General features: G+C 40.2%; 1 protein-coding gene across 1 annotated transcript in view; it reads left to right on the top strand.

Moving 5' to 3' along the window:
- Positions 1-27872, top strand: part of rev3l (REV3 like, DNA directed polymerase zeta catalytic subunit) — a 213889-nt gene that overhangs the window by 90147 nt on the left and 95870 nt on the right. The window contains exons 6-12 of the mRNA XM_060848723.1: positions 957-1051; positions 5365-5469; positions 11810-11894; positions 11988-12130; positions 17745-17870; positions 20657-20903; positions 22465-22589. Coding sequence (XP_060704706.1) covers positions 957-1051; positions 5365-5469; positions 11810-11894; positions 11988-12130; positions 17745-17870; positions 20657-20903; positions 22465-22589 — 926 coding nt within the window. The remainder of the gene's footprint in view (positions 1-956; positions 1052-5364; positions 5470-11809; positions 11895-11987; positions 12131-17744; positions 17871-20656; positions 20904-22464; positions 22590-27872) is intronic.

Raw genomic sequence — 27872 nt, 5'->3', positions numbered from 1 at the left:
TGTCTTGTAGTTGTTCCATTATGTCCTTGTCCCTGGCACCAGGGGGGCACCCTATCACCCTAGGACAACAAAGAAACTTGTTTAATCACTGTCAATGGAATTCAATATAACCGTTATTTCTTCTTGCTGTTTTTTCATGTTTTGATTTTGGTTTTTGTTAATGCACTAAAGATTGGCAGGCAAGTAGTGATCCAGTATTTGACTAGATGGAGTTCATAATGTGGATGTGATTGCAGTGTGTGGAAAGTGGCATTTGAGGCAGAATGTTGGACAGCACCCTATATGATGACATTGGATGAGTTATTCAGTGCCCTTTGAATTAATGGACGTCGGAAAAGATTCCTATCCAACTATTATTGGGACATGTATGGTTTGGAGTATCTAAAGGCATCTGGAGATGAGAAGCACTGTTTCTACTAAAGCTTGTGAGAAGATTTGTAGCTCGGCTGCTCGTTGTGGTTCTGTTCGCCAAGCTGGGAATTTGTGTTGCAGACGTTTTGTCCCCTGTCTAGGTGACATCCTCAGTGCTTGGGAGCCTCCTGTGAAGCACCCCTGTGATCTTTCCTCTGGCATTTGCCACTACAAATGCCGGAGGAAAGATCACAGAAGCGCTTCACAGGAGGCTCCCAAACACTGAGGATGTCACCAAGACAGGAGACGAAACGTCTGCAACACAACTTCCCAGCTCAGCGAACAGAACCACAACGCTGTTTTTATTATTTTGAGTTTTCACCATCTCCCACCAGCTGTCTGTTTTGAAAGTTAAGGTTCATTCCTCAGATATGTTTATTAACTTAATAAGTAGAACCAGTGATTGTAAATTTATGACGCCTGCAAGAGACATGGACTGCATTTGGTCAACTTTCACTAACGCCAGAGAATATGAATGATGCAGTTTTATTGAAAAATATCAAGTCTTTTTTGCAATGCATTAATAACTCTTGGTTATGTTACAGTTCTTTAGTTCTTCAGGACATTGATCGGCAGAGCACTTGTGAACTTGAGGTAGATGCTGTTGCAGCTGATATAATAAATCGTTCTGAAATTGAAGGTAACTTTTCAAAATTCTGAGATTAATGTTAATGTGTTTTCTAGCATTTTACTATGCTAATCTCTGTGAAATTTGATTTATGTTGAAATGGTATGAAATTTGTATCTTTATGAAACAATTTTATGCTGAATGTGTTGATATGCAATAGCTGGTCATAGAGCTTTTTTGTAGAATGTGGGTTACGAATGAGTGATGACCTTCTAGAGATTTCTAAAATTATAAGAGGCATGGATAGGGTAAATATCAAAGGTCTTCTCCCTGGGGTGGGGGAGTTCAGAGCTAGAGGGCATAGATTTAGGGTGAGAGGGGAAAAATTTAAAAGGAACCTGAGGGGCAATTCTTTCATGCAGAGGGTGGTGTATGTATGGAATGAGCTGCCAGAGAAAGTGGTGGGGGCTGATACAATTACAGCATTTAAAATTCCTCTGGATGGGTATATGAATAAGAGAGCTTTAGAGCGATATGGGCCAAGTGCTGCTGAATGAGACTGGATTGATTCGGGATATCTGGTCGGCATGGACAAGTTGGACTGAAGGGTTTTTTTTTCTGTGCTGTACGTTTTTGACTCTGACTTACCTTCAGTCACTACAATCACACATTGTTCAGAAATTGAAGGAAATTTTTTAAAGACTGAGATAATATTAATGCATTTTCTACAATGCTAATCTGTGAAATTTGATTTATGTTGAAACAGTATGAAATTTGTATCTTTATGAAACAATTTTATGCTGAATATGGTTGATGTGCAATAGCTAGTCTCAGCTCTTTTGTGGAATTTGGGTGTCGTTGGCTAGGCCAACATTTTAGAATCGTAGAATCCCTACAATGCAGATTGAGGCCATTTGGCTCATTTGAGTCTGTATCAACCCTCTGAAGGGCATCCCACCAAATCCTTGGTGTGTTGCTGCAATGAATTTTGCAGCAACAAGTGGAGAGAGTTCCGTCATATTCCTGACTTGTCTTATTGAATGTGCACAATGGTTGGGCAGATGAGTTACCACAGAATTTCCAGTCTCAGCCTGCTGTTTCATTTGCAGCATGCAAATGGCTGGTCCAGTTGGAGTTGACAGCCTAGTGGTATTCCCACTGATCTGTTAATCCAGAAACCCACAATGTTCTGCCGACCCAGGTTTGAATCCTGCCGCAGTAGGTGGTGGAATGCAAATTCCATGTTTTTTTTTAAATATCTAGAATAAGAGTCCACTGATGACCATGAATCCATTGTCGAATGATTGTCAGGGGAAAAAAATCCATCTGGTTCACAAATATCCATATTAGGAAAGAAACACACAGTAATCTGGTTTGCTATTAACTGCCCACTGCACAATTAGGGATCGGCAACAAATACTTGCCTAGCCAGCAATGCTCTTATCCCAGAAATTAATTTTTTTTTAAAGTTGATAATGGGGGATTCAGTGATGGGAAGACACAGGGATGTGACTGACTGGACCCCAGCTAGTAAATGTCACAGGAAAGTTAAATTATTTCTCATTGACATTTGCATGGTGCAAATAGTATTTGTCACTTTATTAGCCCAAGCCTTGGCATTTGTACAAGTAAAAATGCATATGGACATGCCTGTTTGTTTGTTTCAGTATCTGAGAATTTGCAAATAGTGCTAAACATTGTGCAATCATCAGAGAACAACCTCAGCAATCTGACTTCATCTTGGAGATAAGGTTATTGTTGAAGCTACTGAAAGTGTTTGGCCTACCTGAAGAGCTCCGGCAGTGATGCCTGGGATTGCTATGACTTGAGAATTTTGCATCAGCATCTACTGAGGAGAAGGACATAGAAGATTTAGAATGTTGGGAAGTGGATGGTGACATCTTGAAAAATCTCCATATAGCAGAGGAGGTGCTGGATGTCTTAAAATCCTTTTAAGGTAGACAAATTCCCAGGACCTGATCAGACGTTCACTAAAAATCTGGTAAGATAGGAAAGTGATTGCTGGGCACTTTGCTGAGACATTTGTGTCAACGATAGTCACAGATGAGGTGCCTGAAGACTGGAGGTTGGCTAACGTGCTGCCACTATTTAAAAAAGGTGGTAAGGAAGAATCAAGGAACTACAGAATAGTGAGCCTGACATCTGTGATGGGCAAGTTGTTGGAGGCAATCCTTAGGGACAGGATTTATATGTATTTGGAAAGAGAAGAAGTGATTAGGGAATCTCAACATAGCTTTGTGTATGGCAAATCATTTTTTTTTCTAACTGGATTGAGTATTTTTTGAAGAAGTAACGAAGAGATCGATGAGGGAGGAGTGGTGGACGTGATCTGTATGGACCTCAGTAAGGTGTTTGACACAGTTCTTTATTTCGCTGCTGGTTGGATGCTGCCTGAACTGCTGTGCTCTTCCAGCACCACTGATCCAGAATCTGGTTTCCAGCATCTGCAGTCATTGTTTTTACACGGTTCTTTATAGTAGACTGGTTAGATCATTTGGAATACAAGGAAAACGAGCCATTTGGATACAGAACTGGCTTGAAGATAGAAGACATGGTGGTGGTAGAGAGTTCTTTTTTCAGACTGGAGGCCTGTGACCAGTGGTGTGCCACAAGGAGTGGTGCAGGGTCCAATGCTTTTCATTCATATGAATGACTTAGATTTGAACATAGGAGGTATAGTTAATAAGTTTGCAAGCAACACCAAAATTGGAGGTGTAGTGACCGTGAAAAAAGCTACCTCCCAGAGTACAACGGGTTCTTATTCAGATGGGGCGGTGGGATGAGGAGTGGCACATGGAGTTTAATTTAAATAAATGAGATTCTGCATTTTGGAAAGGCAAATCAGGGTAGCACTTATACACCTTTTTTAATGGTAAGAACTTGGAGTGTATGCCCAAAACGTTGATTCTCCTGCTCCTTGGCTGCTGTCTGACCTGCTGTGCTTTTCCAGCACTCCACACTTAGCTTGGGGAGAGTTGCTGAACAAAGAGATGTTGGAGTTCAGGTTCATAACTCCTTGAAAATGAGTTCCAGCTGGATAGGATAGTGAAGAAGGTATTTGGTATGCTTTCCTTTATTGATCAGAACATTGAGTATAGAAGTTGAGCAATCATGTTGCGGCTGTACAGACATTGGTTAGATCACTTTTGGAATATTTGTGTGCAATTCTGGTGTCTCTCCTATAGGAAGGATGTTGTGAAATTTTGAAAGGGTTCAGAAAAGATTTAGAAGGATGTTGCTAGGGCTGGAAGTTTTTTTCAGCGACGAGGAGATTAATAAAGTTATAAAGTTATCTCTGACTCTGACTTTCCTTCAGTCACCACAGTCCTCTTCCTTTGTTCTAAGTATGAAAGCAACCTGTCAAGAGTTTTGCCCCTCTTTCCCATTATTTCCAGTTTTGCTAGGACTTCTTGATGCTGTAACTTAGTCAAATATTGCTTTGATGTCAAAACGTCAATCCTCTCCTAAAGTTGAACTCTTTAGTCCATGAGATGAAAACAAAAATGACCCTGACAGAACCCAAGAGTGTCAGCGGACGGGTTATTCACTTGCAAGTATCACTTGACAGCACTGTCGACAGTCCGTACCATCTCTTTGCTTATTGGAGTAGACTGAAGGGGTGGAAATCCAGTTTGAATTTGTCCTGCATTTTGAGCAGGACATACTTGGCCAATTTTCCACATTGTCATTAATAGGCCATCATAAGGATTTTAAGTGCTGTATTTAATTCTTAAGTTGAATACCTACATAGTCATAGGAATGTACAGCACAGAAACAGGCCCTTCGATTCAACTCGTCCATGCCGATCAGATATCTTAACCTAACCTAATCTAGTCCCATTTGCCAGCACTTGGTCCACATTCCACCAATTCCTTCCTATTCATATACCCATCCAAATGCCTTTTTAAATGTTGAAATTGTACAAGCCTCCACCACTTCCTCTGGCAGCTCATTCCATACACGCACTCCCTCTGCTTGAAAAAGTTGCCTCCTCATGTCCCTTTTTTATGTCTTTCCCCTCTCGCCCTAAATCTATGCCCTCTAGTTCTGGACTCCCCCACTCCAGTGAAAAGATTTGTCTATATGTCCCATCCATGTAGCTCATGGTTTTATAAACCTCTATAAGGTCACCCCTCAGCCTCCAACGCTCCAGGGAAAAACAGCTCCAATCCTCTAATCCTGTCAACATCCTTGTAAATCTTTTCTGAACTCTTTCAAGTTTCACAACCTCCTTCCGATAGGAAAGTGACCAGAATTGCACATAATGTTCCAAAAGTGAACCAAGTGTCTGTTGTAATACACAGCTGTGATCCAGTTGGCTTTGGAATAGGAATGTTTGACTATCTTCCATTTTTTGTTTTTAGCTCAGATTGGCCGAAACCCTGGCTTGCAGGCCATTTGGGATGATGAGAAACAGCGTCGCCGTGAGAACAATATGCCCTCTCAGATTGAGTCACCTGATTCACAAGGTAACTGTTTTACAGCTGCACAACCTTCTGGAACTAGTTGTGGAAAAGGATAAGCCTTCCACTTAAATTTCAAGTTCTTAATTGGAGTAAAGCAAATTTTAATAGTACGAGACCACTTTCAAAAGTTGATTGGACAGACCCTTTGCAGGTAAAGAGATGTCTAATAAGTGGGAAGTTTTCAAAAGTGTGATAATGAGAGTTCAGAGGCATAACGTTCCCTTTAGAGTGAAAGGCAAGACTGGTAAAATTAGGGAGTAATGGATGAATAAAGATATTAAAGTTCTAGTCAAGAATAAAAATAAATCATATTAAATTTTAGACAACTGGATTCAAATTAATCTCTTGAAGAGTATAAAGTGCATAGGACATTTTTCAGAGAAATTAGGAAGTCAAAGAGGGTGTATGAGAGCCTTGATAATCCAAGGAGATTCTACAAGTGCAAATAAGAGCAACGAGAGAGAGAGAAAGATCCCTTAAAGATAGAGGTCATCTTTGTTTTGAACCTCCGATGGGAGCGATATTAACTGAATATTGAAAGGAATATTCACGTTAGTTGTTAGAGCAGAAAGAAATGGAAGCTAGAAAACTAAAAAGTATGGATATTTTGAAAACCGTTCATCTTGCAGAAGGGGAAGCGCTGTGAAGGTCTTAGAAAACATTAAAGAGGAATAAATCTTCAAAACATATTTATCTCCGGGTGCTGTGGGCAGTTAGGGAAGAATTTGCAGGGCCCCTAGCAAAAACTTTGTATATCATCTATAACCATGGGTGGGGTGCTGGAGGACTGGAGAGTGGCTAATGCTGTGCCTTTATTTAAGAGGGGCTGTAAAGAGAAACTTGGGAACTATAGATCTGTGAATGTGACATTGGTGGTGGATTCTCAAAGATAAGGTTTTTTTTGTGCATTTGGAGACACAAGGAATGATTTGAGGGATAGTCCGTGTGGTTTTGTGAAAGGGAAATGATGCCTAACAGACATAACAACTGAATTTTTTGAGCAAGTAACCAAACAATTGAGGGCAGAATGGTAAATGTTGTTTTACATGGACTTTAGTAAAGCTTTTCAAAAGTTCTGATAGGGAGATCAAATGTGATTGAGGTGAGCTTACTAGTTGGATACAAAATTGGCTTCACAGTCAGAGACAGAGTGGTGGTGGTGGGCTTTTGTTTTGGACAAACGGTGCCTTTGACCAACAGTGCTCCACAAGGATCTGTACTGGGTGCACTTTTGTTTGTCATTTATATAAATGATCTGGATGAGAAAATAGGAGGCATGGTTAGTGAGTTTGTGGATGACATCAAATTTGGTGATTTAGTGGACAGTGAAGATGAATATCTTAGACTACAGAAGGATCTTGATCAGTTGGCTCAGGGGGTTGAGGAGGGTAGGTGGAGGGTAATTTGGATAAAACAAACAAGGACAGGACTTGCACAGTAAATAGTCGGTCCCTAAATAGTATTGTAGAACCAAGGCCTTTGGGTTCAAGAATGTAATTCTGTGAAATTCCTGTAACAGGTCGACATGAGTGGTCAAGAAGGTGTTCAACATGCTTGTCTTCATCATTCAGACCTTTTGGAGTATAGGAGTTAGGATGTCATGTTGAGGTTGTGTAGGGTATTGGTGAGGCCTCTACTGGAATACTTTGTGCAGTTCTGGTTGTCCTTTTAGAGGGAAGATATTAAACTGGAGAGGGTTTAGAAAAGTTTTACCAGGATATTACAGGGAGTAAAGGATTTGAATTATAACAATAGGTTGGAACATTTTATGACTGAAGTGTAGGAGGCTGAGGGGTGATCTTCTAGAGGTTTATAAAATCATGAGGTGATAGGAAAAGGTCTTTTCCCTATGGGGAAGTTCAAAACTAAGGGGCATGATTTTAAAGTGAGAAGGGGAAAAAATTTTTAAAAGGACATGAGGATGATCTTTTTACACAGTGGAATGAAATATCAAAGAAAGTGATAGATGCATGTACACTTATACAGAAGCATTTTAAATGTAATAAGTACATGAATGGGAAAAGTTTGGAGGGATATGCACCAAATGCTGGAAGGTGGGATTAGTTTAGTTTGGGAACATGGTTTGTGTGGACTAGTTGGATCAAAGGGTCTGTTTCCATGCTCTATGGATAAAATAATCACATGGGTACTCTGTTCTTGTGACTTATATTCAAGATTGATTTACAATTACCAAAACCATAACAGAAATGTATCTCAGCACATCCAAATCTGTCACTTCTCCCTCTGATATCTTCTACTTGTGTTCGTGCAAAAAAAAAAGTTGGGTTGTTGCTGGAAAAATGAGTCGTGTGGGTCAACTCTGATGGAATGACCAGTGAGGAATGAAGATCTTGTGATTTAAGGCGAGCATCTGATTTCCCTGCAAGTCAAGTTATTAACAATTCTCATCATGAACAATAAATTTGAGCACAATGATGCGTTGTTACAATAAAAGCAAAGAACTGCAGATGCTGGAAGCCTGACACAATCTGAAAGTAACAAAGAATCACCGGATTTGAAACAATAACTTTCTACAAATGTCACCAGACCTGTTGAGTTTCTCCAGGACTTTCTGAATGAGTTGATACATTAATTTGCATTAATAAATTGCCTTTGTCAATATAAAACAGCCAAAGCACTTCACAGGAACATTATCAAACTAAAACTTGATGCAGCCACACCAGGCAATGTTCAAGACAAGCCAAAAAGCTTTGGTGGAAAGAGTAAGGTTGCCAAGTCTGGCTGGATACCTTCTTGGAGGCTTTATCACAGCCTTTCCAGCTGCAAACATCCTGCAAGGCCAAAGCCTGCCTTCTCTCATCTGTTTTTTTTTAAACAATAAATGATTTAAACTGCTCAAAGAATGTTTATATAGTTTGTCTCCCAGGTTTTCATCACAGCAGTATCCAGTAGTCAGAGTCATAGAAATGTACAGCATGGAAATAGACCCTTCTGTCCCACCCATCCACGCCGACCAGATATCTCAACCCAATCTAGTCCCACCTGCCAGCACTTGGTCCATATCCCTCCAAACCCTTCCTATTCATATATCCATCCAAATGCCTTTTAAATGTTGCAATTGTACCAGTTTCCACCACTACTTCTGGCAACTCATTCCATACATGCACCACCCTCTGTGTGAAAAAGTTGCCCCTTAGGTCTCTTTTATATCTTTCCCCTCTCACCCTAAACCTATGCCCTCTAGTTCTGGACACCCCAACCCCAGGCAAAATACTTTGTCTATTTATCCTATCCATGCACCTCATAATTTTATAAACCTGTATAAGGTCACTCCTCGACCTCCATCGCTACAGGCAAAACAGCCCCAGCTGGTTTAGCCTCTCCCTGTAGCTCAAATCCTCCAAGCCAGGAAACATCCCTGTAAATCTTTTCTGAACCCCTTCAAGTTTCACAACATCTTTCTGATAGGAAGGAGACCAGAATTGCATGCAATATTCCAACAGTGGCCTAACCAATGTCCTGTACAGCCGTAACATGACCTCCCAAATCCTGTACTCCATACTCTGACCAATAAAAGAAAGCATACCAAATGCCGCCTTCACTATCCTATCTACCTGTGACTCCACTTTCAAGGAGCTATGAACCTGCACTCCAAGGTCTCTTTGTTCAGCAACACTACCTAGGAACTTGCCATTAGGTGTATAAGTCTCGCTAGGATTTGCTTTCCCAAAATACACCACCTCACATTTTATCTGAATTAAACTCCATCTGTCACTCCTCAGCCCATCTGGTCCAGATCCTGTTGTAATCTGAGGTAACCTTCTTCCCTGTTCACTACACCTCCAATTTTGGTGTCATCTGCAAACTTACTACTGTACCTCTTATGCTCACATCCAAATCATTTATGTAAATGACAAAAAGTAGTGGACCCAGTACCCATCCTTGTGGCACTCCACTGGTCACAGGCCTCCAGTCTGAAAAGCAACCCTCCATCACCACCCTCTCTCTTCTACCTTTTGAGCCAGTTCTGTATCAAAATGATGAGTTCTCCCTGTATTCCGTGAGATCTAACCTTACTAACCGGTCTCCCGTGGGGCACCTTATCCATGTAGATCACATCGACCCCTCTGCCCTCATCAATCCTCTTTGTTACTTCAAAAACCTCAGTCAAGTTTGTGAGACATGATTTCCCATTCACAAAGCCGTGCTGACTCTCCCTAATCAGCTCTTGCCTTTCCAAATACACGTACATCCTGTCCCTCAGGATTCCCTCCAACAACTTGCCCACCACCGACATTAGGTTCACTGGTCTTTAGTTCCCTGGCTTGTCCTTACCACCCTTGGTAAACAGTTGCACCACGTTAGTCATCCTCTGGTCTTCCAGCACCTCAACCATGACTATCTATGAGATTAAATATTAATTCCTAAAGGACATTCTTAGAGAATTATCAACCCCATGAGAGGGGTCAGTTTTAAGGCATAGCTTAATGAAGCAAAGAGATGTAAAGTAGTGATTTTGGGAAGGAATTCTTGAGCTATCAAGCAGCTGTAAAGCTCGCCATCGGTCAAGCAATTAAAGTCAAGTGCGCACATGATCAGAATTAGAGAGGTACTAATTTCACCTCTATATCTCATAAGTTAGAGAGAATGGTAAGAACATTGAAATGTTTGGGAACACTATTAAATTGAACATTGACTGATCCCTACTCAAACAGCGCCTCAATGAATACAAAGATGTTGGATGAACCAGACTTGGTGTAGGTTAGTGCATGGCCAGCAGAATGAGTTAACCTCCGAGGGTAGATAATGGGAACATGACCAAAGTGCATTAGAATAGTCACCTGTAGAAATGATCAACCACCTTTCTTGTTCATGTGATTATGATTAACCAACTGGAAGTATTTCAACTCAGTTGTCGGTTCCTCTGAATAAGTAGAGGAGTTTGGCAAGAGGTTTACATGATGCATCGAAACCACCTTCATGAAAGCACGGCTGTTCTGTTCACATTTTTTTTAATTATTGACTAAAGTGTTTTACAGCCCATATTGCAACTTTAGATCCCCAAACATGATCTCAGTGTAGAAATAATCTGTCACTGTACAGGTGTGACCTTTTTCTGCTGACACCAATTATTACTTTCCAGTCCCACGACACTACCTGCGTTGTCATCAGGCTGTTCCCAGGGAAGCAGTCTTTCTACACATGTCCAGGTTAGGAAGGTGGTCTGTTTTGGGTTACACCAGGTTGAGGTGAATTGCCTTTGGGCAAGCTTTTTAACACTGATCTCTTGTTGTTTGGAATTGGTCCTCCTCCTTGACTGCTTATGGATCCAAGGGTAAAATTTGACTTTGATGGTATTGTATCTCCTGCATGTTGTATACCTCATCTGGTATTTAATAAAATTCGTAACATTGCTGCTTAAAAGTTAATACCATTTCTGTCAGAAAAATTCCCCATTTGGAGGATGAACTAAAACCTTAATTTTTTTTTTCTCTCTCTTAAATTTCTTCAGGGGAAATTTGATATGGTCTGCAGCTATTTAAAGATGAAAATACCATGGTCAATTCAAAAGGTTATTGATGCACTGAGCTGCTAATCATTCTTAACTAAATTAGGAAACTAAAGATTATACAGCTTATAGTAATGCAGATTTAAACAATTGACAAATAAGGCTCCAACTTAATAGTCTGGAGAAACATTTCACTGTTCTGAAAGCTGAATTTTTCTTTGAAATTGAGGTTAAATCTTTGGGTGTTTTTTCCTTCTATGGTGTTTCATTCCACATAGTCCCAAACAACAGAGTGGTGAAGTGATCCCTACTGTAGAAAGTAGTTGAGATGAGTAATGTAGAAATATGTAATGAGAGGCTAGTTAAGCATGTGAGAGCCAATGGAATGGAGTATTATTCTGATTAATTGTTAAATCAGAAAAAATGGGAGGAGGCTCAAATAGAATGTAAATGCCAGTATGGACTAGTTTGGTTGGATTTCCTATAAGTGTACTGGATGTTGTGTATCAAAAACATAACTGTCAACTGCAGATTCTAGATTTCTTCCCCAAATAATATTTTGATGCAACAAGTTGCTTCTAGAGCATCTTTTCTTCATTCACATAGACTTGGCAGAGCTAATTATGTGTTGTGCCCTTTACTATACAAGAAAGTTGAGGGTCACTGATCCAATGACAACCTCAGTATTATAAATACCATTTTATGGCAAAATAATCCAAATCCAGGCCATGCAATCTTTTTATTGCAGCTTTTCTTGGGGTGCAATACACAAAGTCTAGTGACCATGTGATCACCAATATAAGTTTGTTTGACACTCCTTTTGCTCCCTAAAGGGAAACATTCTTATGTTAGGTTTTATGCTGTTATTTGTAGACCGTGGACTTGTACATCTTACAGAGAGTGAAAGGATCTTTCAACGCAGAATAAAGGAGATCTTACAGCAAAATAACTATTCCATGTAAGTAGATTCCCATTTCATTTTTAGTTCGTACGTACACCTTTTTATTTTAATACATATTTTTATAAACTTGTCTTTTGCTGTTTAAACCAGTTTTCTGTCACAATCTGTGGAGGAGAATGAAGAGTTGGAAACACTGCCTTCTAATGTAACCTTGCATTTGGATACATCACCATCTCCTGATGGCCTTTCCTGCACACCTGCCAATCTGGTTGAAATACACAATGATGAGCACAGTAAGCAATGTTGTTTCTGAGCTGTCATTTATTGTAATATTTTTTGATTTACCTGATATTGCATATTCAAACAATTGAGCAACTTTTGTAGTTTTCAAATTAAAGAATGTAGATTAGAGGGATGCAGTTGTTTAATGATTCAGTCAATGGACTGATCATCCAGAGCCCAGTGCTAGTGTTCTGGGACATATTTTGAATCCCACGACACTGGCAGATGGTGAAATAAACTAATTAAATAAAATCTGGAAATAAAAACTAGTCTAATGGTTACCGTATAACTGTTTGTTAATCGTCATAAAAGCAAATACTGGCTGACACACCCTCAAAGCGCACACCATTCACATACAAAACACAGGTGTAGTATATCTGACTGTACTGCTAGTGACTTAAATCCCATTTGCTATATTTATTGATTTTTTTTTTCTTTTATGCTGCTTTGGGCACTACCATGTATTTTCCTGACAGTGTTTCACAAAATGTGCACATACATCTTTCTCCATACACAACGTAAGCCTTACAGGAGACACAGCTATTGTAATGTCACTAATGTTCTTAATAAAAGGAAATGTGCCATCCTAACTTAGGCTGGCCTATACATGACTCTGCACCCACAGCAATGAGGTTGACTCTTAACTACCTTCTGAAATGGTCTAGACATGCATTCGGTTGAAGGGATTGCAAGAAATACTGGTAACATTCCATTTTTAAAAACATTTAAGATGTTGGTAATAGTGTCAATAGTGTGTTATAACCCCTGATCAGACAGCCAGATCATTACATAATTTTTGGCAATCTACCAGTAACCTTTTTTAAAGTTGACAAAGTAGTAGATGCCAACTACTTACTAATAGAACTAAGTAACAAGATTCCAACATCTTAGCTTTGGATCTCTCTCAAAAGCTACTTTATCAATTATTCTCTCAACAACTGCTCACAAAGAGTCATAGTCATAGAGATGTACAGCATGGACACAGACCCTTCGGTCCAACCCGTCCATGCCAACCAGATATCTCAACTCAATCTAGTCCCACCTGCCAGCACCCGACCCATATCCCTCCAAACCCTTCCTATTCCTATACCCATCCAAATGTCTCTTAAATGTTGCAATTGTGCCAGCCTCCTCTGGCAGCTCATTCCATACACATACCACCCTCTGTATGAAAAGTTGGCCCTTGGGTCTCTTTTATATCTCTCCCCTCTCATCCTAAACCTATGCCCTCTAGTTCTGGATTCCCCGACCCCAGGGAAAAGATTTCGTCTATTTACCCTTGCTATACCTCTCATAATTTTATAAACCTCTATAAGGTCACCCCTCAGCCTCTGACGCTCCAGGGAAAACAGCCCCAGCCTGTTCAGCCTCTCCTGAAATAGCTCAAATGCTCCAACCCTGGCAATATCCTTGTAAATCTTTTCTGAACCTTTTCAAGTTGGTCCATCATCCATTCCTGTGTCTGAGCTTCCCTGAATTCTATAAACACTTATGGGCACAACTTTAGCTTTAACTTTAACACAAGCTTCAGTCCACACCCTTTCATTTCTCCAAATTTTTAATTTGCCCTGCCGCACCAAAGTGGAAACTGCTTGAGTTTCCTTTACGTCCATTTTCAACTGTGCTGAACTGCTGGCACATCACATCCTCTAAACCCTGAGGGCTCCAAGGGCTTTTCCTGAGCCCGAATCTCAATATTTAGCTGCACCTCCTGATTCCCTTTAGTCCAAATGGCTCAGAAGCTGCTATAGCAGCACCTTTTCAGATGTATCCTCTTTTTTTTCCCTGCCCCTAAATGTCTGACTGACTAGCAGCTCAGAGTTAAGAACCTTCTCTTTCCAATCAACTGAATAAACTGACTGTTAAGTAACACTTGAACACTTGACCAAGGAAAACCTCGCAATAGGCCTGACTGTGTTTTTCTTTGCAGTATTGAATGTTGATGTTCTGATCATTCAAATGTAGCAACTCCTTGGAACACTGCGGCTTGAATGTTGCCGTTTTCATATTGCCAGCTTACATGGCGCAAATTATATACAACAAAATTCTTGTCCTCACCAGTGGTGAATGAGGCTTGTTATCGATGCTGGGAACTCATGAAACATTTGAGAACAAAGCTAGCTGTCCTCACTCTCTGTACTTTTTAAAGCTCAGGGTTTGATTTTAAGTAGTTGCTGTAAAGTTCTCTTTGAAAGATCTATGTACATAGCTCACCATTTTCCACTTCTGACTTATAACTAAACTAGGGAGGAAAGAATCTCAACATTTTGTAAGATAGCTTTCTGAATATTGATTTCATGTTGCAGTCAAGCAATCACATGCCTTGACTCTTTTTAGAATGGTCTTTTCTAATAACTAACTACAGTTGATTAGAAATATAAGAAAATTTTAATGCTTACTAAAAAGTGCAAGTTGTTAAAGTTTTTAACCTGCAATAACTAACAACTACACCCTGTTACACCTTTTGTAGGATACAGACAGTTCTCGGATAAAGTATTCGGCCAGCTTAATTTGCTTTATAACATTGCTGAGGAATTAAGAAATAGGAGTTTGGAGAATGCTTACATCTTTGCAGTAGCGTGATTCTAGCAATGATTATTTAGTGGTGTACTTCATTTCACATGTGCCAATGTCCACACCAAAGTCTCCACACTGTTCTGTGCATACACCGGTGTCAAAACCAGTATTAGTGCTGTCCTGAGCAGGCACTGGTGTCTGCTGCCAACAGGGCAGCTTTCTGTGAAAGGCCCACTACTTTTTTTTAAAAGAATGAGTGGCATAATGACAGCCTTAATAAGAAGCATCCTGGTGATAGAATTGCAGGTGGTGAATATAAAAGGCTGTCAACACTGGAAGAAAAGCTAGATATCACAGTGATTTGAGTGTAAGGAGAGAATATGTGATGTAACTCACTTAACAGGACTGAGAAAGTCTACCTTGTGCGCCATAAGAGTCAATGCTGAAAAGATTAAAGCAGGCTGTATTGCTGGAATAAGTCTGAGTGCCAGCACATCTGAGGTCACACAAGCCTTTCTATCTCCAGTTCCTTTGGCTAAGTGTTTGGATAGAGATCGAACAAAAAAAAAGTGATCAGGGACAACCTTTCTCACTGTATGAGAAAGTCTTCTTTTATGAAGATCTAAAGAAAAATGCTCATCTTGCAGATGTGCTGCCTTTAGTGCTAGCAGTGGGTGGTTTGCTGGTTTTAAGAACCACTGGGCGTTCCATAATGTAAGGTTAATTGGTGAATCTGCCTGTGTAGACAGTGTGTGTGCTGACATTTCCTTCCATAGTAAAAAGTATTGACGACGAAGGCTACACCTTAGATCAAATCTTCAATTTGGATGGGACAGGTTTATACTGGAAGTAAATGCCAGCAAGAACCTACGTTTCTAAGAATGAAGCACAAACTCGAGGCTTTAACGTGCTGCTGGGTGCTGATGCCAGTGGTGACTTAAAGCTTCAGTCTATGGTGGTGTACTACTCTACCAATTCACCAGCCTTGAAGGGTTACATTAAGTCCACTCTAGATGTCTCCTTCAGGTCAAGTGAACAAGGTTGGATGGCTGGCGAATCTTTTCCAAACTCATTGATTTTTTGGAAGATGTTTTTAGGCAGTATTGCAGAAAAAGTTTTGAATTTCGAGGCTCTTGTCATCCTGGATAATGTGCCAAGCCATCCTGTCACCATTGGTGAGCTTTTTGAAAATATCCAGAAATGTGGCGATTAGGTGAATTGTGTCAAGAGTGTGGCACTGGAAAAGCACAGTGGGTCAGGCAGCATCCCAACAGCAGGAGAATCGATGATCTGATGAAAGGCTTATGCCCACAATGTCAATTCTACTGCTCCTTGGATGCTGCTGACCTGCTGTGCTTTTCCAGCACCATACTCTCTCTTTACTGTGATCTCCAGCATTAACAGTCCTAATTTTCTCCTAGGTTCGGTGAATTGGGCATACTAAATTACCCCTAGTGTTCAGGGATGTGTAGGTTAGGTGCATTAGTCAGGGGTAAATGTCGGCTGATAAGAGTAGGGGAATGGGTCTGGATGGATTACTCTTGAGGACCTCTTGGGCCAAATGGCTTGTTTCCACACCGTAAGGATTCTATGCTATTTCTACCTCTGAACACAACAAATGGACCAGGATGCAATCTCAGCTTTTAAAGCTTATTCTTTAAGATGCACATTCGAGAGGCTGATTACAGCCACTGATGGACATCATAAAGCCAGAGTTCTTCAATTTTCAAAGAGCTTCAACATCAAAAATGATACTTGCATTACTTCGGAGGTTAGTAAGGACTGCCTGCCTACAGTTTGGTGGCATCTTCTCCCAGGTTTTTATTTTCAAGGTTTTGAAGGATGTGAACTGTAGGAGGAGTTCCCAAAAATCAAGAGCATTGTGTTGCCCTTACAAAGCAGGTTGGCCTTAAAAAGTGGCAAGTGAGGATGATAAAAAAAGCTGCTTGCGTCCCACTGTGAAGATCTTTCTACAACTGCTCTACAACAGCTTGTTGCTGAGGGGGAAGTGGAAGTTGGAGATGAAAACAATGAAGTCCAGGATGCAGCACCACTGCTCTCTTGTCTTCTATCCTGTGGGAAATTGAGTGGCAGTTATAGCTCTTAGAGGACAACGATTACAATGCAGAATGCAGCAGGGTAGAAGTTAATTCAGTTAGGTATCACCTGGCATCCTATGAACAGCCTCTTCAACACCGAAGGAAAAGTGCAAAGCAGCAGCAGCAACTGGATATCTTTTTTTATTTCAACTCCCAAGAAACAGTCAAAAGACAATCAATGACAGCCATCCACTTCTACAACCAAAACTGCACCTGAGGATGTTGATGATGGTGACGACCCTCAGTACCTGCGTTAATATTTTTCAGTGTTATGTGTTAAGTTTACTTTTGTTTCATTAATAAATGTGATTTAAACCTCCAATCAGGCTGTGCAATACTTAGGTGATTTTGAGCAATCATAAGTGTTTTTTTTTAATGGTCTGCCTCTTAATCCCACTTTTTTCCCAGAAGCCCTATTATTTCTCTTAAGTGAAGTTTCACTGGAACACGACTATGGCGTTCTAGCAGAACTGTCTAAACGCTGTTCCTTTTAGAAGTCAGAGGTTTTGAATCAGATTAACTAAATTCAAATCTTCAGTGCAAAAGTGACTTGAAATTGTAAGGAACAAATTTATTATTAAAAAATGATCTATTGCTTCACTTTTATTCTTTAATGATATGTAGACATTGCTCACAAGATAAGCATTTATCGCCCATCTCTCATTGACCTTGTACTGAATAGTGTGTTGGCCATTTCAAAGAGCATTTAAGAGTCAGACTTATTGCTGTGGGTTTTGGGAAGACCAAATTGAACAAGGAGAATAGTTTTTCTTGCCTGAAGGGAAATTTGGATTATGGAGTCAGATGGGTTGTTATGACATGGATGATAGTTGTCATGGTTAAAATTATTGAGATTGAATTGTAAGCCATCAGTTGCTGTGGTGAGTTTTGAACCCATGAGTCCAGAGCACTAACCTGGGCCTCTGGATCACTAGACTGGTATGCCATCTCCCATAAATTATATACAGTAATTTTTCTTCTTTTGAATTTTTCTTCCCTCCCAAAAAAGGGGTGAGTCAAGGAAATGCAGAGCCTGAAGAAGCGATTGTTGATGAAGAAACTATTCTAAGCATAATGGAGAGCAGCCAGACGTTCCATCCCTCATCGCAAAGGTTAATTCATTCTCCGATTCTCGGTGAGTATGTCAGGTTCAACATCCATTTGGTGCCATTGAAATATTTTGACAAAATTGAAATTCATTATTGTATGCCTTCATGGTAGGTTTTATCTAAATTATTGAGGCAGAAAACAGAAGTTAATGTGCTGATTTCTTTTTTAATAGATTCTCTTGGCTAGTAGGTTCTCAAAATATTTCAGTTTAGAGCTACAGGTCTGTTCTTCATGAAGAGCAGGCGCAATAGGCAAGAGGAAGGAGGCATAATATTCCTCTGTACCTTGCTCACCAAGCCAAGGCCCCACTGCGTCAGCACATACCTGTATATTTTTCTAGTTTTCCTCCAACTTCATGTCTTCTCTGACTACTTCATCTTAAGATAAACCTCAATTTGACCTTGTTCCCACTCAACTGCTGACCACCCAACTCCTTTTCTGAATTCATTTGATAGCTACATTTATAACTGGGCCCTCTTCTCAGGTAGGTATTGGTACTCCATCCCCTCAAAAGTGTTGTTATTATATCTCTTCACAATCTTTCTAAACCAACCCTCACATCTTCAAGATTTCCTCTTAGTTTTTTTTTAAATTTGAGACTTCCAAATGTGACCTCTTTTTTATGTTTCCATCTCTGTTGAACTGTGACAAGCCTTTATCAATCACAGTTGCGATATGGTGTGACTGTGTTGCCCTGGCATGCTATTCCTCCTCTTCTCAAATCATTGTAACTTTCTGCAACTCAAATTAGTGATCATGTTAAATTCCTTTTAATTCATGAATGGAAAAATTCAGTCAAATGTTCTTCCAGAGTTATTCATCTGTATACCTTTCTCTTAACTGTCTTTATCTCCTGAACATGCCTTGTCTTTTATCACTCATGCATAAGGTTGGCCTCATCTTGCACATTCTTTGCAGTAAAATCCTACTCTCTACCTTAGCCCTTCTGCACTTCTCCACACCCAGTGCCTTTTTTTTTTCTTTATTCATTCATAGGATATAGGTGTCACTGGCTAAGCGGCATTTATTGCCCATTCCTAATTGTGTAAGAAAGTTGGCAGTGTGTTGCCTTCTTGAATCACTACAGTCCTTGAGACTGAGAAATCCAGCGTACCCACAGTGCTGTTGGGTAGCAAGTTGGAGATTTTTCTTTTCCCTGGCAACAGTGAATTAAGGAAAATGATATTGTTCCAAGTTAGGATGATACGTGGTTTTGAGGGGAACTTGTGGGAAGTGGGGTATCAATGCATCTGCTGGCTTTGTCCTTCTAGATGGTGGAGGTTGCAGGTTTAAAAGGTGGTGTTAAAGGAATCTTGGTGTGTTTCTGCAGTACATGTTGTTGTAGTAGTTTGGATGGTGAAGGGAATGAATGTTGATGTTTGTGGTTTGGGTGCCGATTAAGTGGGCTGTTCCTGGATTGTAGGAAAAAGTGAGGACTGCAGATGCTGGAGATCAGAGCTGAAAATGTGTTGCTGGAGAAGTGCAGCAGGTCAGGCAGCATCCAAGGAGCATTCCTGAAGAAGGGTTCATGCCCGAAATGTCAAATCTCCTGCTCCTTGGATGCTGCCTGAGCTGCTGCGCTTTTCCAGCAACACATTTTCAGCTCTGTTCCTGGATTTTTTTTTTGCTACTTGAGTATTGTTGGAACTGCATTCAGGCAAGTGGCGAGTATTTCATCCATGTAGATGGTAGTCAGAATTTGAGGCAATGGGAGATGAGTATCTTGATTCCTTGCCTTTATGAAAGTATAAGGGGTACTGTATCTTTTTTGAGAGTTAAAAGCTATAGCAGAACTACCTGATACAGCACAAAGTGTTCTAAACAAAGTAACAATGTAACATATGGTCGAACAGCTAGATTAGCTGGGTTGCCTGGAGACCAGAAAAACAATTTCAAATTCGGCCAAACAGTTTAAATTATGCCCGAAATACCAACTTCCGATCAAGTTTGAAATTAGCTTATTGACAATATTGATAACTTGTGAAACAATCTGATACTTTGGGGTATAAGACTGGGAAAAATTTGAACAGTTGGAGAGAGAACTGCCCAGTCACCAGCACTTACATACTGCCCGAAACATAGCTCTCTTAAAGGTACCTTGTCTTTTGACCTGTGAAACAGAAATCCCTAAGAAGAAAATCTACAGAGAAAGATATAAAGCAAAGATAGTACTAGTATTATAGTACTCTGAAGAACTCCATAAGACATTGGAGCATAAATTTTAAGGTTTTTTCCTGATGCTGTGACACTTGGGGGTCTGCAGTTGATGCTGAGATTCCTGGGGCAACTCCATGTACCATTGTGCTGCCAACTCTTGTGGATTTGTCCTACCAGTATGACAGGACGTACCCAGGGATTGTAGTGATTTGGTGTCTGGCATAGAATCATATACTGTTGTTGATGAGTTTGTGGAACAGCTTTCCTAGGTTTTTTGGCACAAGGCCCCAAATGCTATAAAGGAGAATGTTTGGGGGTCCACAGGGCTCAGTTTGTAACTGTTAGTTCCAACACTTTAGACCAGTACCAGGTGGTTTGCATGTTTTCATTCTTTAGACTTTAGCTGTTTATTACAACTCTGACTCGGCAGGCCTTTCAGAGCATATTTTGAGAGCTGCATTGTCGGTCTGGAGTCTGGTAAGGACAGCAGATTTATTTCCGTCCAGGACAATGAGCTGCTTTGCAAATATTATCACAAATGACGTGGAAGAATCTATTTTGAAAATGGAGCCTCAAGGTATTCGGTTGTGTAATTTGGTGAATTTTACTGCACACAAGCTAACACTTTTTTTAATATGTGACCTGTTCATATAGGTGCCAGTCAGGACCAGGCAGTAGTGCATCTGTTAGCTGGGTTAGAGGAAGACGGGTTTGGGAATGCAAGATCTCCATTTGCGCCTGTCAGATGTTCGCAACAGCAATCTGCAGGAAGTTTCAGTTACCAGCAGAATAGTGATGACGAAGAAAATGAACCAGAAATTCAAAAAGAAGAATTGGAACTCAGTTTAATAATGTCTCAACGTTGGGATGGTGACTTTCCAGATAATATTGGAAAAATGAGGTAAGCAATGTCTACATTTAGTGTCTCTAACAATACTTCCTGTATCAGACTTTCCGGGGTACTTTTTATTCATCGTCATCATCTGCAGGCAATACTTATTCTGTATGAATCAGATTTGTAGCATTTGTGATTCAACAGTATGCCAACACTGCAATGTTCCTCCATTTATTATTTAATCATTAATATACCATGCTTTACAGTCTTATCCAAGTAATATTTGATGTTAGGTTGACCAAAGTGGTGATATTTGGTCCTTACTACTGTTCTCTCTTTTTTTTCGTTGTATCAGATTGTTTGTTTGCAACGTCTGCATCCTGTCCAACTGAGCTTCTAATTCCATATCCCCTCCACTCCTCTGACTGTTAAGTGAAAAATTGCTTTTAAAGCCAGAGACTTGGTCAGATTCTTCATGCAGATACTACAGTGGAAGTCTAACTTATGAAATAGTATAGTTCCATTTGTTTTTAGCTTGAAGTTGCATAATTTGTCTTGCTGGATAATTTAAGTTATGCCTAAAAGGGTTTTTTGGATAACTTGAATTAGATAACGAACTTGGAATTATCCTAACAGTACTGTGGTTGTACCTATATCTCATGCAGCAGGTCAAGAAGGCAGCTTTTCAAAGGCCTCTAGGATTGGGTAATAACTGCAGTTCTAGCCAGAATACCCACATCCTGTGAATGAATAAAAAGGTAATTATGCTGAAGCCTGGGAATGGATTGAAGCAATTTGTTTTTAAAAGCAATTGAGCTAAGTTCTGTAGTGTCATCGGAGTATTGACCAAATGTATATGGCCTCCTGTGTCACTGAACAACAAAGATCAGATAATGGGTAATCTATATTGATAAAGCATGTAGGTGAGATGAAACTATCCAATACTTTGCTGATGCTGAATTTTTATGAAAATTCTACTGATGGTTAGTGGTCATTACATAAAATTTAATTCATTTTAAAAAGTTCTCAAATTCAAGAAGGACAAAGAGTTTAACTTCCTCCTTTCAACATTTGAAAAGGAATTGGCTCTGGGTAGTGTATTTGTTGAATAGATGAGATAAGTATTAAATAGGAGCAAGAGTAGATCATCCAACCCCTTGAGTTTACCGCACAACGTGATATTGATTTGCCTCTACTGACCTAGACATTCCTAATATTCCCTTTTTCTTTGAGAAATAAAGCAGTCTATCCCAGCCTTAAATGTAAACACCCCAGATTGTCCACAATCCATCTGGATTAGTGAATTCTAAAGGGTCACAATTGAGTCATTAGTCTGTCATGATTAACCTTAACCGGAGACCATGTTCTTGTATTCTACATTCACATACTGCATTGTCAGCAGACCTAAATGCAGTAAGCTTTCAATCTAGAAAAAGGATCACTAGACTCGAGGTTTCTCTCTCCACAGACGCTGCTAGACCTGCTGAGTTTCTCCAGTAATTTGTTTTTGTTTGCGAATGCTGGAGATATGAAACTTAGTTGTATTAGACTATTGTTTATGCTGAAAATTCTTAAAGCCAATTAATACCTTTTTGCAGAATTGTTTTACAATAAAAGTATCTTTCAGATTTTCAGAGAAGAATTTAAGTGACTGTTCGTCTGAGGAAGATAACGTGTTTTCTGATAGTCAAGCTGAGTGGCGAGGGAATCTTTCTATCCCTCAGCTTGATGGAGCTGCAGATGAGAACACTGGTATGTGCCTTTGTTTGTCGTGTAAATTTTGTGATTACTGAAGAGTTAGATCAGAATATAACCATGCAAATATTTGAACTATTTGCATTCGCAATGCTGTTGAATAATTTTAAGAAAGTTGCAAGGTCGAAGAAGATTTTAAATGTCTTGAGCAGTTTGTTGAATTATTTAATGTTTTGAGTTTAATTAATCTTGTAGCTACTTCTGTGGCCAGGTGTGGTCATCTGATCAAAATGTTTTTAAAAAATTATTACAAACATTTCCTGTCATCTATTGAATGCAAAAGCCTGTAAATTTGAATAAAATTTTAATGCATAAAGAATCCATGGCAGCTATTTGCATTATACAGAAGAACTGATTTATAAAGTCAACTGCAGAGCCCTACAGGCTCTTTAATTTGCTGGTGTGCATCAAACATTCTTGAGTTTGCTTATTATTCAAACAATCTTTAAAATTTATATTGCCTTTGTTTTAATAGCTGAGACAATAGATCTGTACCTACTGAAGCCAGGTTAGAATTTATAGGTTTTGCCAGTCCCATTACCTACTGTGATTCAAGGATTTTGGCTTCAGTCTTGCATGTACTAGACAGGAATTGAGGTTGCTTTTAACCATTGACTTTATTCTGACTATCAGAACTCCTCCACATTCTCCACTCATATCCATCCTAATCTCACCGTTTGGCTCCAGTTTCTTTCCATCAAATACTAGACAGGCCTTTGATGAGGATCCACGTGGTAGACTGGTTAGTAAAGTTAGATCCCATGGGATTCAGGGAGACCTTGCCAGTTACAAAATTTGGCTTGACGGGTAGGAGACGGAGGGTGGTGGAGGAGGGTTGTTTTTTTTTGGACTGGAGGCCTATGACCAGTGGTGTTCCACAGGGAACAGTACTGGGTCCACTGTTTGTCATTTGTATAGACCATTTGAATGAGCACGTAGAAAACATGTTTAGTAAGTTTGCAGATGACACCAAAATTGTTAGTGTAGTAAACTGTGAAGAAGGTTATCCCAGATTATAAAGGGATCTTGATTAATTGGGTCAAGGTGTAGCAGATGGAGGTTAATTTAAATAAATGTGAGGATTTGTTTTGGTAAGACGAACAAAAGTAGGGCTTGCACAGTTAATGGTTAGGGAGTGTTGTGGAATAGAGACAGAGGCATTTGGGTACATAGTTCTTTGTCTGTTGTGTCACAGGTAGACAGGGTGGTAAAGAAGGCGTTTGGCACACTTGCCTTCATTGCTCAGATCGTTTGAATGTAGGGGTTGGGAATGTCACGTTGAGGTTGTTCAGGATGCTAAGGCTACTTCTTTGAATTGTGTGTGCAGCTCTGGTTGTCTTGCTGTAAATAGCATATTATTAAATTGGAGAGAGTGCAGAAAAGGCTTATAAGGATGCTACCAGGACTGAAGTATTTGAGTTTTAAGGAGAGGCTGGATAGGCTGGGACTTTTTTCTCTGGAGCATGGGAGATTGAGGTGTGACCTTTTAGACGTTTATAAAATCATACGAGACAAAGATAAGGTGAATAGCAAAGGTCTTTTCCCTGGGGAGATCAAGACTAGAAGGTATAAGATGAGGGGGAAAGACTTAAAAAGGACCTGAAGGGCATTTACTTGGCACAAATGGTAGTGCATATGTGGAATGAAATGCCAGAGGAAGTGTTAGATGCAGGTACAGTTAAAAGATAATTGGTCAGGTACATGGATAGGAAAGGGATATGGGCCAAACGAGGCAAATAGGACTGGTTTAGTTTGGGAAACTTGTTTGGCATGGATGATTTGGACCAAAGAGTCTGTTTCTGTGCTGTATGACTCTGACGTGCAGCATTTGTTTTGGTGTGGTAATTGAAATTCCTCCTTACAGTTGTATTATTTCCATAATATGAGGGTTGTCAGCAGTATATCTGGTATTTGTCGTGAAAGCAGTGAGGAATTGTGTGTGAACACCTTTTGAGCTTTACAGCCAGCTAGATTAATTCCAGTATGGTTAGGTCCTTCACAATGTGTCACCATGATAGAGTTTTCTTATCTGCTACCTGAGAAAGCTATGTTGCATTGCCACCAAAAACTTTAACACCTTTTGCTGTTAGGTAATGGAGGTTATGCTATGGCTTCCTTAAGTTCAGCAAGTCATCTGCGATGTTAGTTTCCTCTTTTATTTCTTGGACCATTCACAGTAAATCTAAACCCTCACTGGGAGGAGAGTCCTCACGTTGTTCACATGTCTCCATCTAGCCCAACATCTCCTGACCTCACCACTAACCTTATCCGTGCTCAGCACACTGTGCAGGTCAGTGATACAATATCTCACGTTACCTTGTGTGATCTTCCCTGCTCATTAAGTTATTTGAAAGCACTGCTTTTCAGTCCACAAGCATTGGTAGATTCAGTTGGTAAATAAGTGTACATTTGTCAGTCACTCGCTTTGTTGTCCACATCCCACATCACCACTGCCACCAAAGTTATTTATAGAAGAGATTATTCAGATGAGACATTATAAAGTGTAACAAGTGGTTTGATATTATGTTGTGCAATATAAAAGTCCAAAGTTTTGAAGATTTCAGTGCTAATCTACTGTATTTAAAATGCAGCTGAAAATGTGTTGCTGGAAAAGCGCAGCAGGTCAGCCAGCATCTAAGGAGCAGGAGATTCGATGTTTAAAATGCAACCATGATTTTATTTTTCTTTATTTGCAGTCACCAACTCATTTATATACCACTACACCAAAGTGTCCTAGGACACTTTATGGCAACATTATGACAATAGACAATAGGTGCAGGAGTAGGCCATTCTGCCCTTCGAGCCTGCACCACCATTCAATATGATCATGGCTGATCATCCTTAATCAGTATCCTGTTCCTGCCTTATCTCCGTAACCCTTGATTCCACTATCCTTGAGAGCTCTATCCAACTCTTTCTTAAATGAATCCAGAGACTGGGCCTCCACTGCCCTCTGGGGCAGAGCATTCCCCACAGCCACCACTCTCTGGGTGAAGAAGTTTCTCCTCATCTCTGACCTAAATGGCCTACCCTTTTATTTTTAAGCTGTGTCCTCTGTTTCAGGACTCGCCCATCAGTGGAAACATGTTTCCTGCCTCCAGAGTGTGCAGTCCTTTAATAATCGTATATGTGATCCCCTCTCAGTCTTCTAAACTCAAGGGTACACAAGCCCAGTCGCTCCAGTCTTTCAACATAAGGTAATCCCGCCATTCCAGGAATTAACTTCGTGAACCTATGCTGCACTCCCTCAATAGCAATCTGGAGACCAGAACTGCACACAGTACTCCAGGTGTGGTCTCACCAGGGCCCTGTACAGCTGCAGAAGAACCTCTTTGCTTCTATACTCAATCCCTCTTGTTATGAAGGCCAGCATGCTATTAGCTTTCTTCACTAGCTGTTGTACTTGCATGCTTGCCTTCATTGAGTGGTATACAAGAACACCCAGATCTCTCTTTGTACTGCCCCTTTACCTAGCTTGACTCCATTTAGGTAGTAATCTGCCTTCCTGTTCTTGCCACCAAAGTGGATAACCATGCATTTATCCACATTAAACTGCATCTGTCCACTCACCTAACCTGTCCAGGTCACCCTGTAATGTCCTAAAATCCTCCTCACATTTCACCCTGCCAGCCAGCTTTGTATCATCAGCAAATTTGCTAATGTCACTATTAATACCATTTTCTATATCATTAATATATGTTGTAAAAAGCTGCGGTCCCAGCACTAATCCCTTTGGTACCCCACTAGTCACCGCCTGCCATTCCGAAAGGGAGCCATTTATCACTACTTGTTTTGTTTCCTGTCAGCCAACCAATTTTCAATCCAAGTCAGTACTTTGCCCCCAATACCATGAACCCTAATTTTGCTCACTAACCTCCTATATGGGACTTTATCAAAGGCTTTCTGAAGGTCCAGGTACACTACATCCTTGTCCATCTTCAGAGTTACATCCTCAAAAAATTTCAGAAGATTAGTCGAGCATGATTTCCCCTTCATAAATCCGTGGTAACTCTGACCTACCATGGTAATTGACTCCAGCATCTTTCCCACCACTGAGGTCAGACTAATTGTTCTATAATTTCCTGCTTTCTCTCTCGCTCCTTTCTTAAAAAGGTGGTACAATATTAGCCACCTCCAATCCGCAGGAACTGATCCTGAATCTATCGAATTCTGGAAAATAATCAGCAATGCATCCACGATTTCTCGAGTCACCTCCTTCAGTACCCTGGGATGTAGACTATCAGGCCCTGTGGACTTATCAGCCTTCAGACCAAACAGTCTCTCCAACACCAATTCCTGGCAAATGTAAATTCCCTTCAGTTCAGGTCCTTCAACCACTGTTACCTCAGGGAGATTGCTTGTGTCTCCCCCAGTGAACACCGATCTGAAGTACCAATTCAACTCTTCTGCCATTTCTTTGTTCCCTGTCATATATTCCTCTGTTTCTGTCTTCAAGGGCCCAATTTTAGTCTTAACCATTTTTTTTCCCTTTTGTATACCTAAAAAAAGCTTTTACTATCCTCCTTTATATTTTTGGCCAATTTACTTTCATACCTCCTTTTTTTTTCTCTCTGCGTATTTCCTTCTTAGTAATCCTCTGTTGTTCTGTAAAAGCTTCCCAGTCCTCTGTTTTCTCACTCATCTTTGCTATGTTATTGAAAAATAATTGATATCTACAATAGAATCAGGTAACCAAGAGCTTAGTTGATATGAATTTTAAGGAGTGTCTTCTAGAAAGAGTGGAGGTAAGAGGGGGTTCTGGAGGGACTTTCAGAGCTTATGCCAAAGCTGCCAAAATGTATGGGTGTCTGAGATGCAGCAAAGGCAATTAGGATGCACACCAACACAAATACGTGGAATGATGAGGTCTTAGAGAACTAGAGAACTGGAACTTTTGCAGAGAGAAGGAGCAGTGCCTTAGAGGTTGAAGATGATGAGAATTTAAAGTTGGTTTATTTTCTCACATTGTACTCCATCTTCTCATGGACTCTCTCAACCTGTCTTGTATATCTTTTTAAAGAAGTTTTATCATTTCTCCACACAGCTAACCTTCCTGTCTCTTGCTTTGTCTTGTCTGGAAACACTAAATTCACTGGATTCGTGCTAAAGCTTGGAGGTTTTGTGAACTGAGGACCACAGTGCCTTTACATGTAAACAACATGAAGGCTCTCCTCCCAGTGAGGGTTTAGGCTTACTGCAAATGGTCCAAGAAATACAAAGAGGAAACTAACATTGCAGATGACTTGCTGACCTTGAGGAAGCCATAGCATAACCTCCATT

This window comes from Hemiscyllium ocellatum, chromosome 3, assembly GCF_020745735.1.
Source record: "Hemiscyllium ocellatum isolate sHemOce1 chromosome 3, sHemOce1.pat.X.cur, whole genome shotgun sequence".
NCBI classification, from domain to species: Eukaryota; Metazoa; Chordata; class Chondrichthyes; order Orectolobiformes; family Hemiscylliidae; genus Hemiscyllium; species Hemiscyllium ocellatum.
The sequence above is the reverse complement of the archived record's forward strand: the minus strand, read 5'-3'. Positions and strand labels throughout refer to the sequence as shown.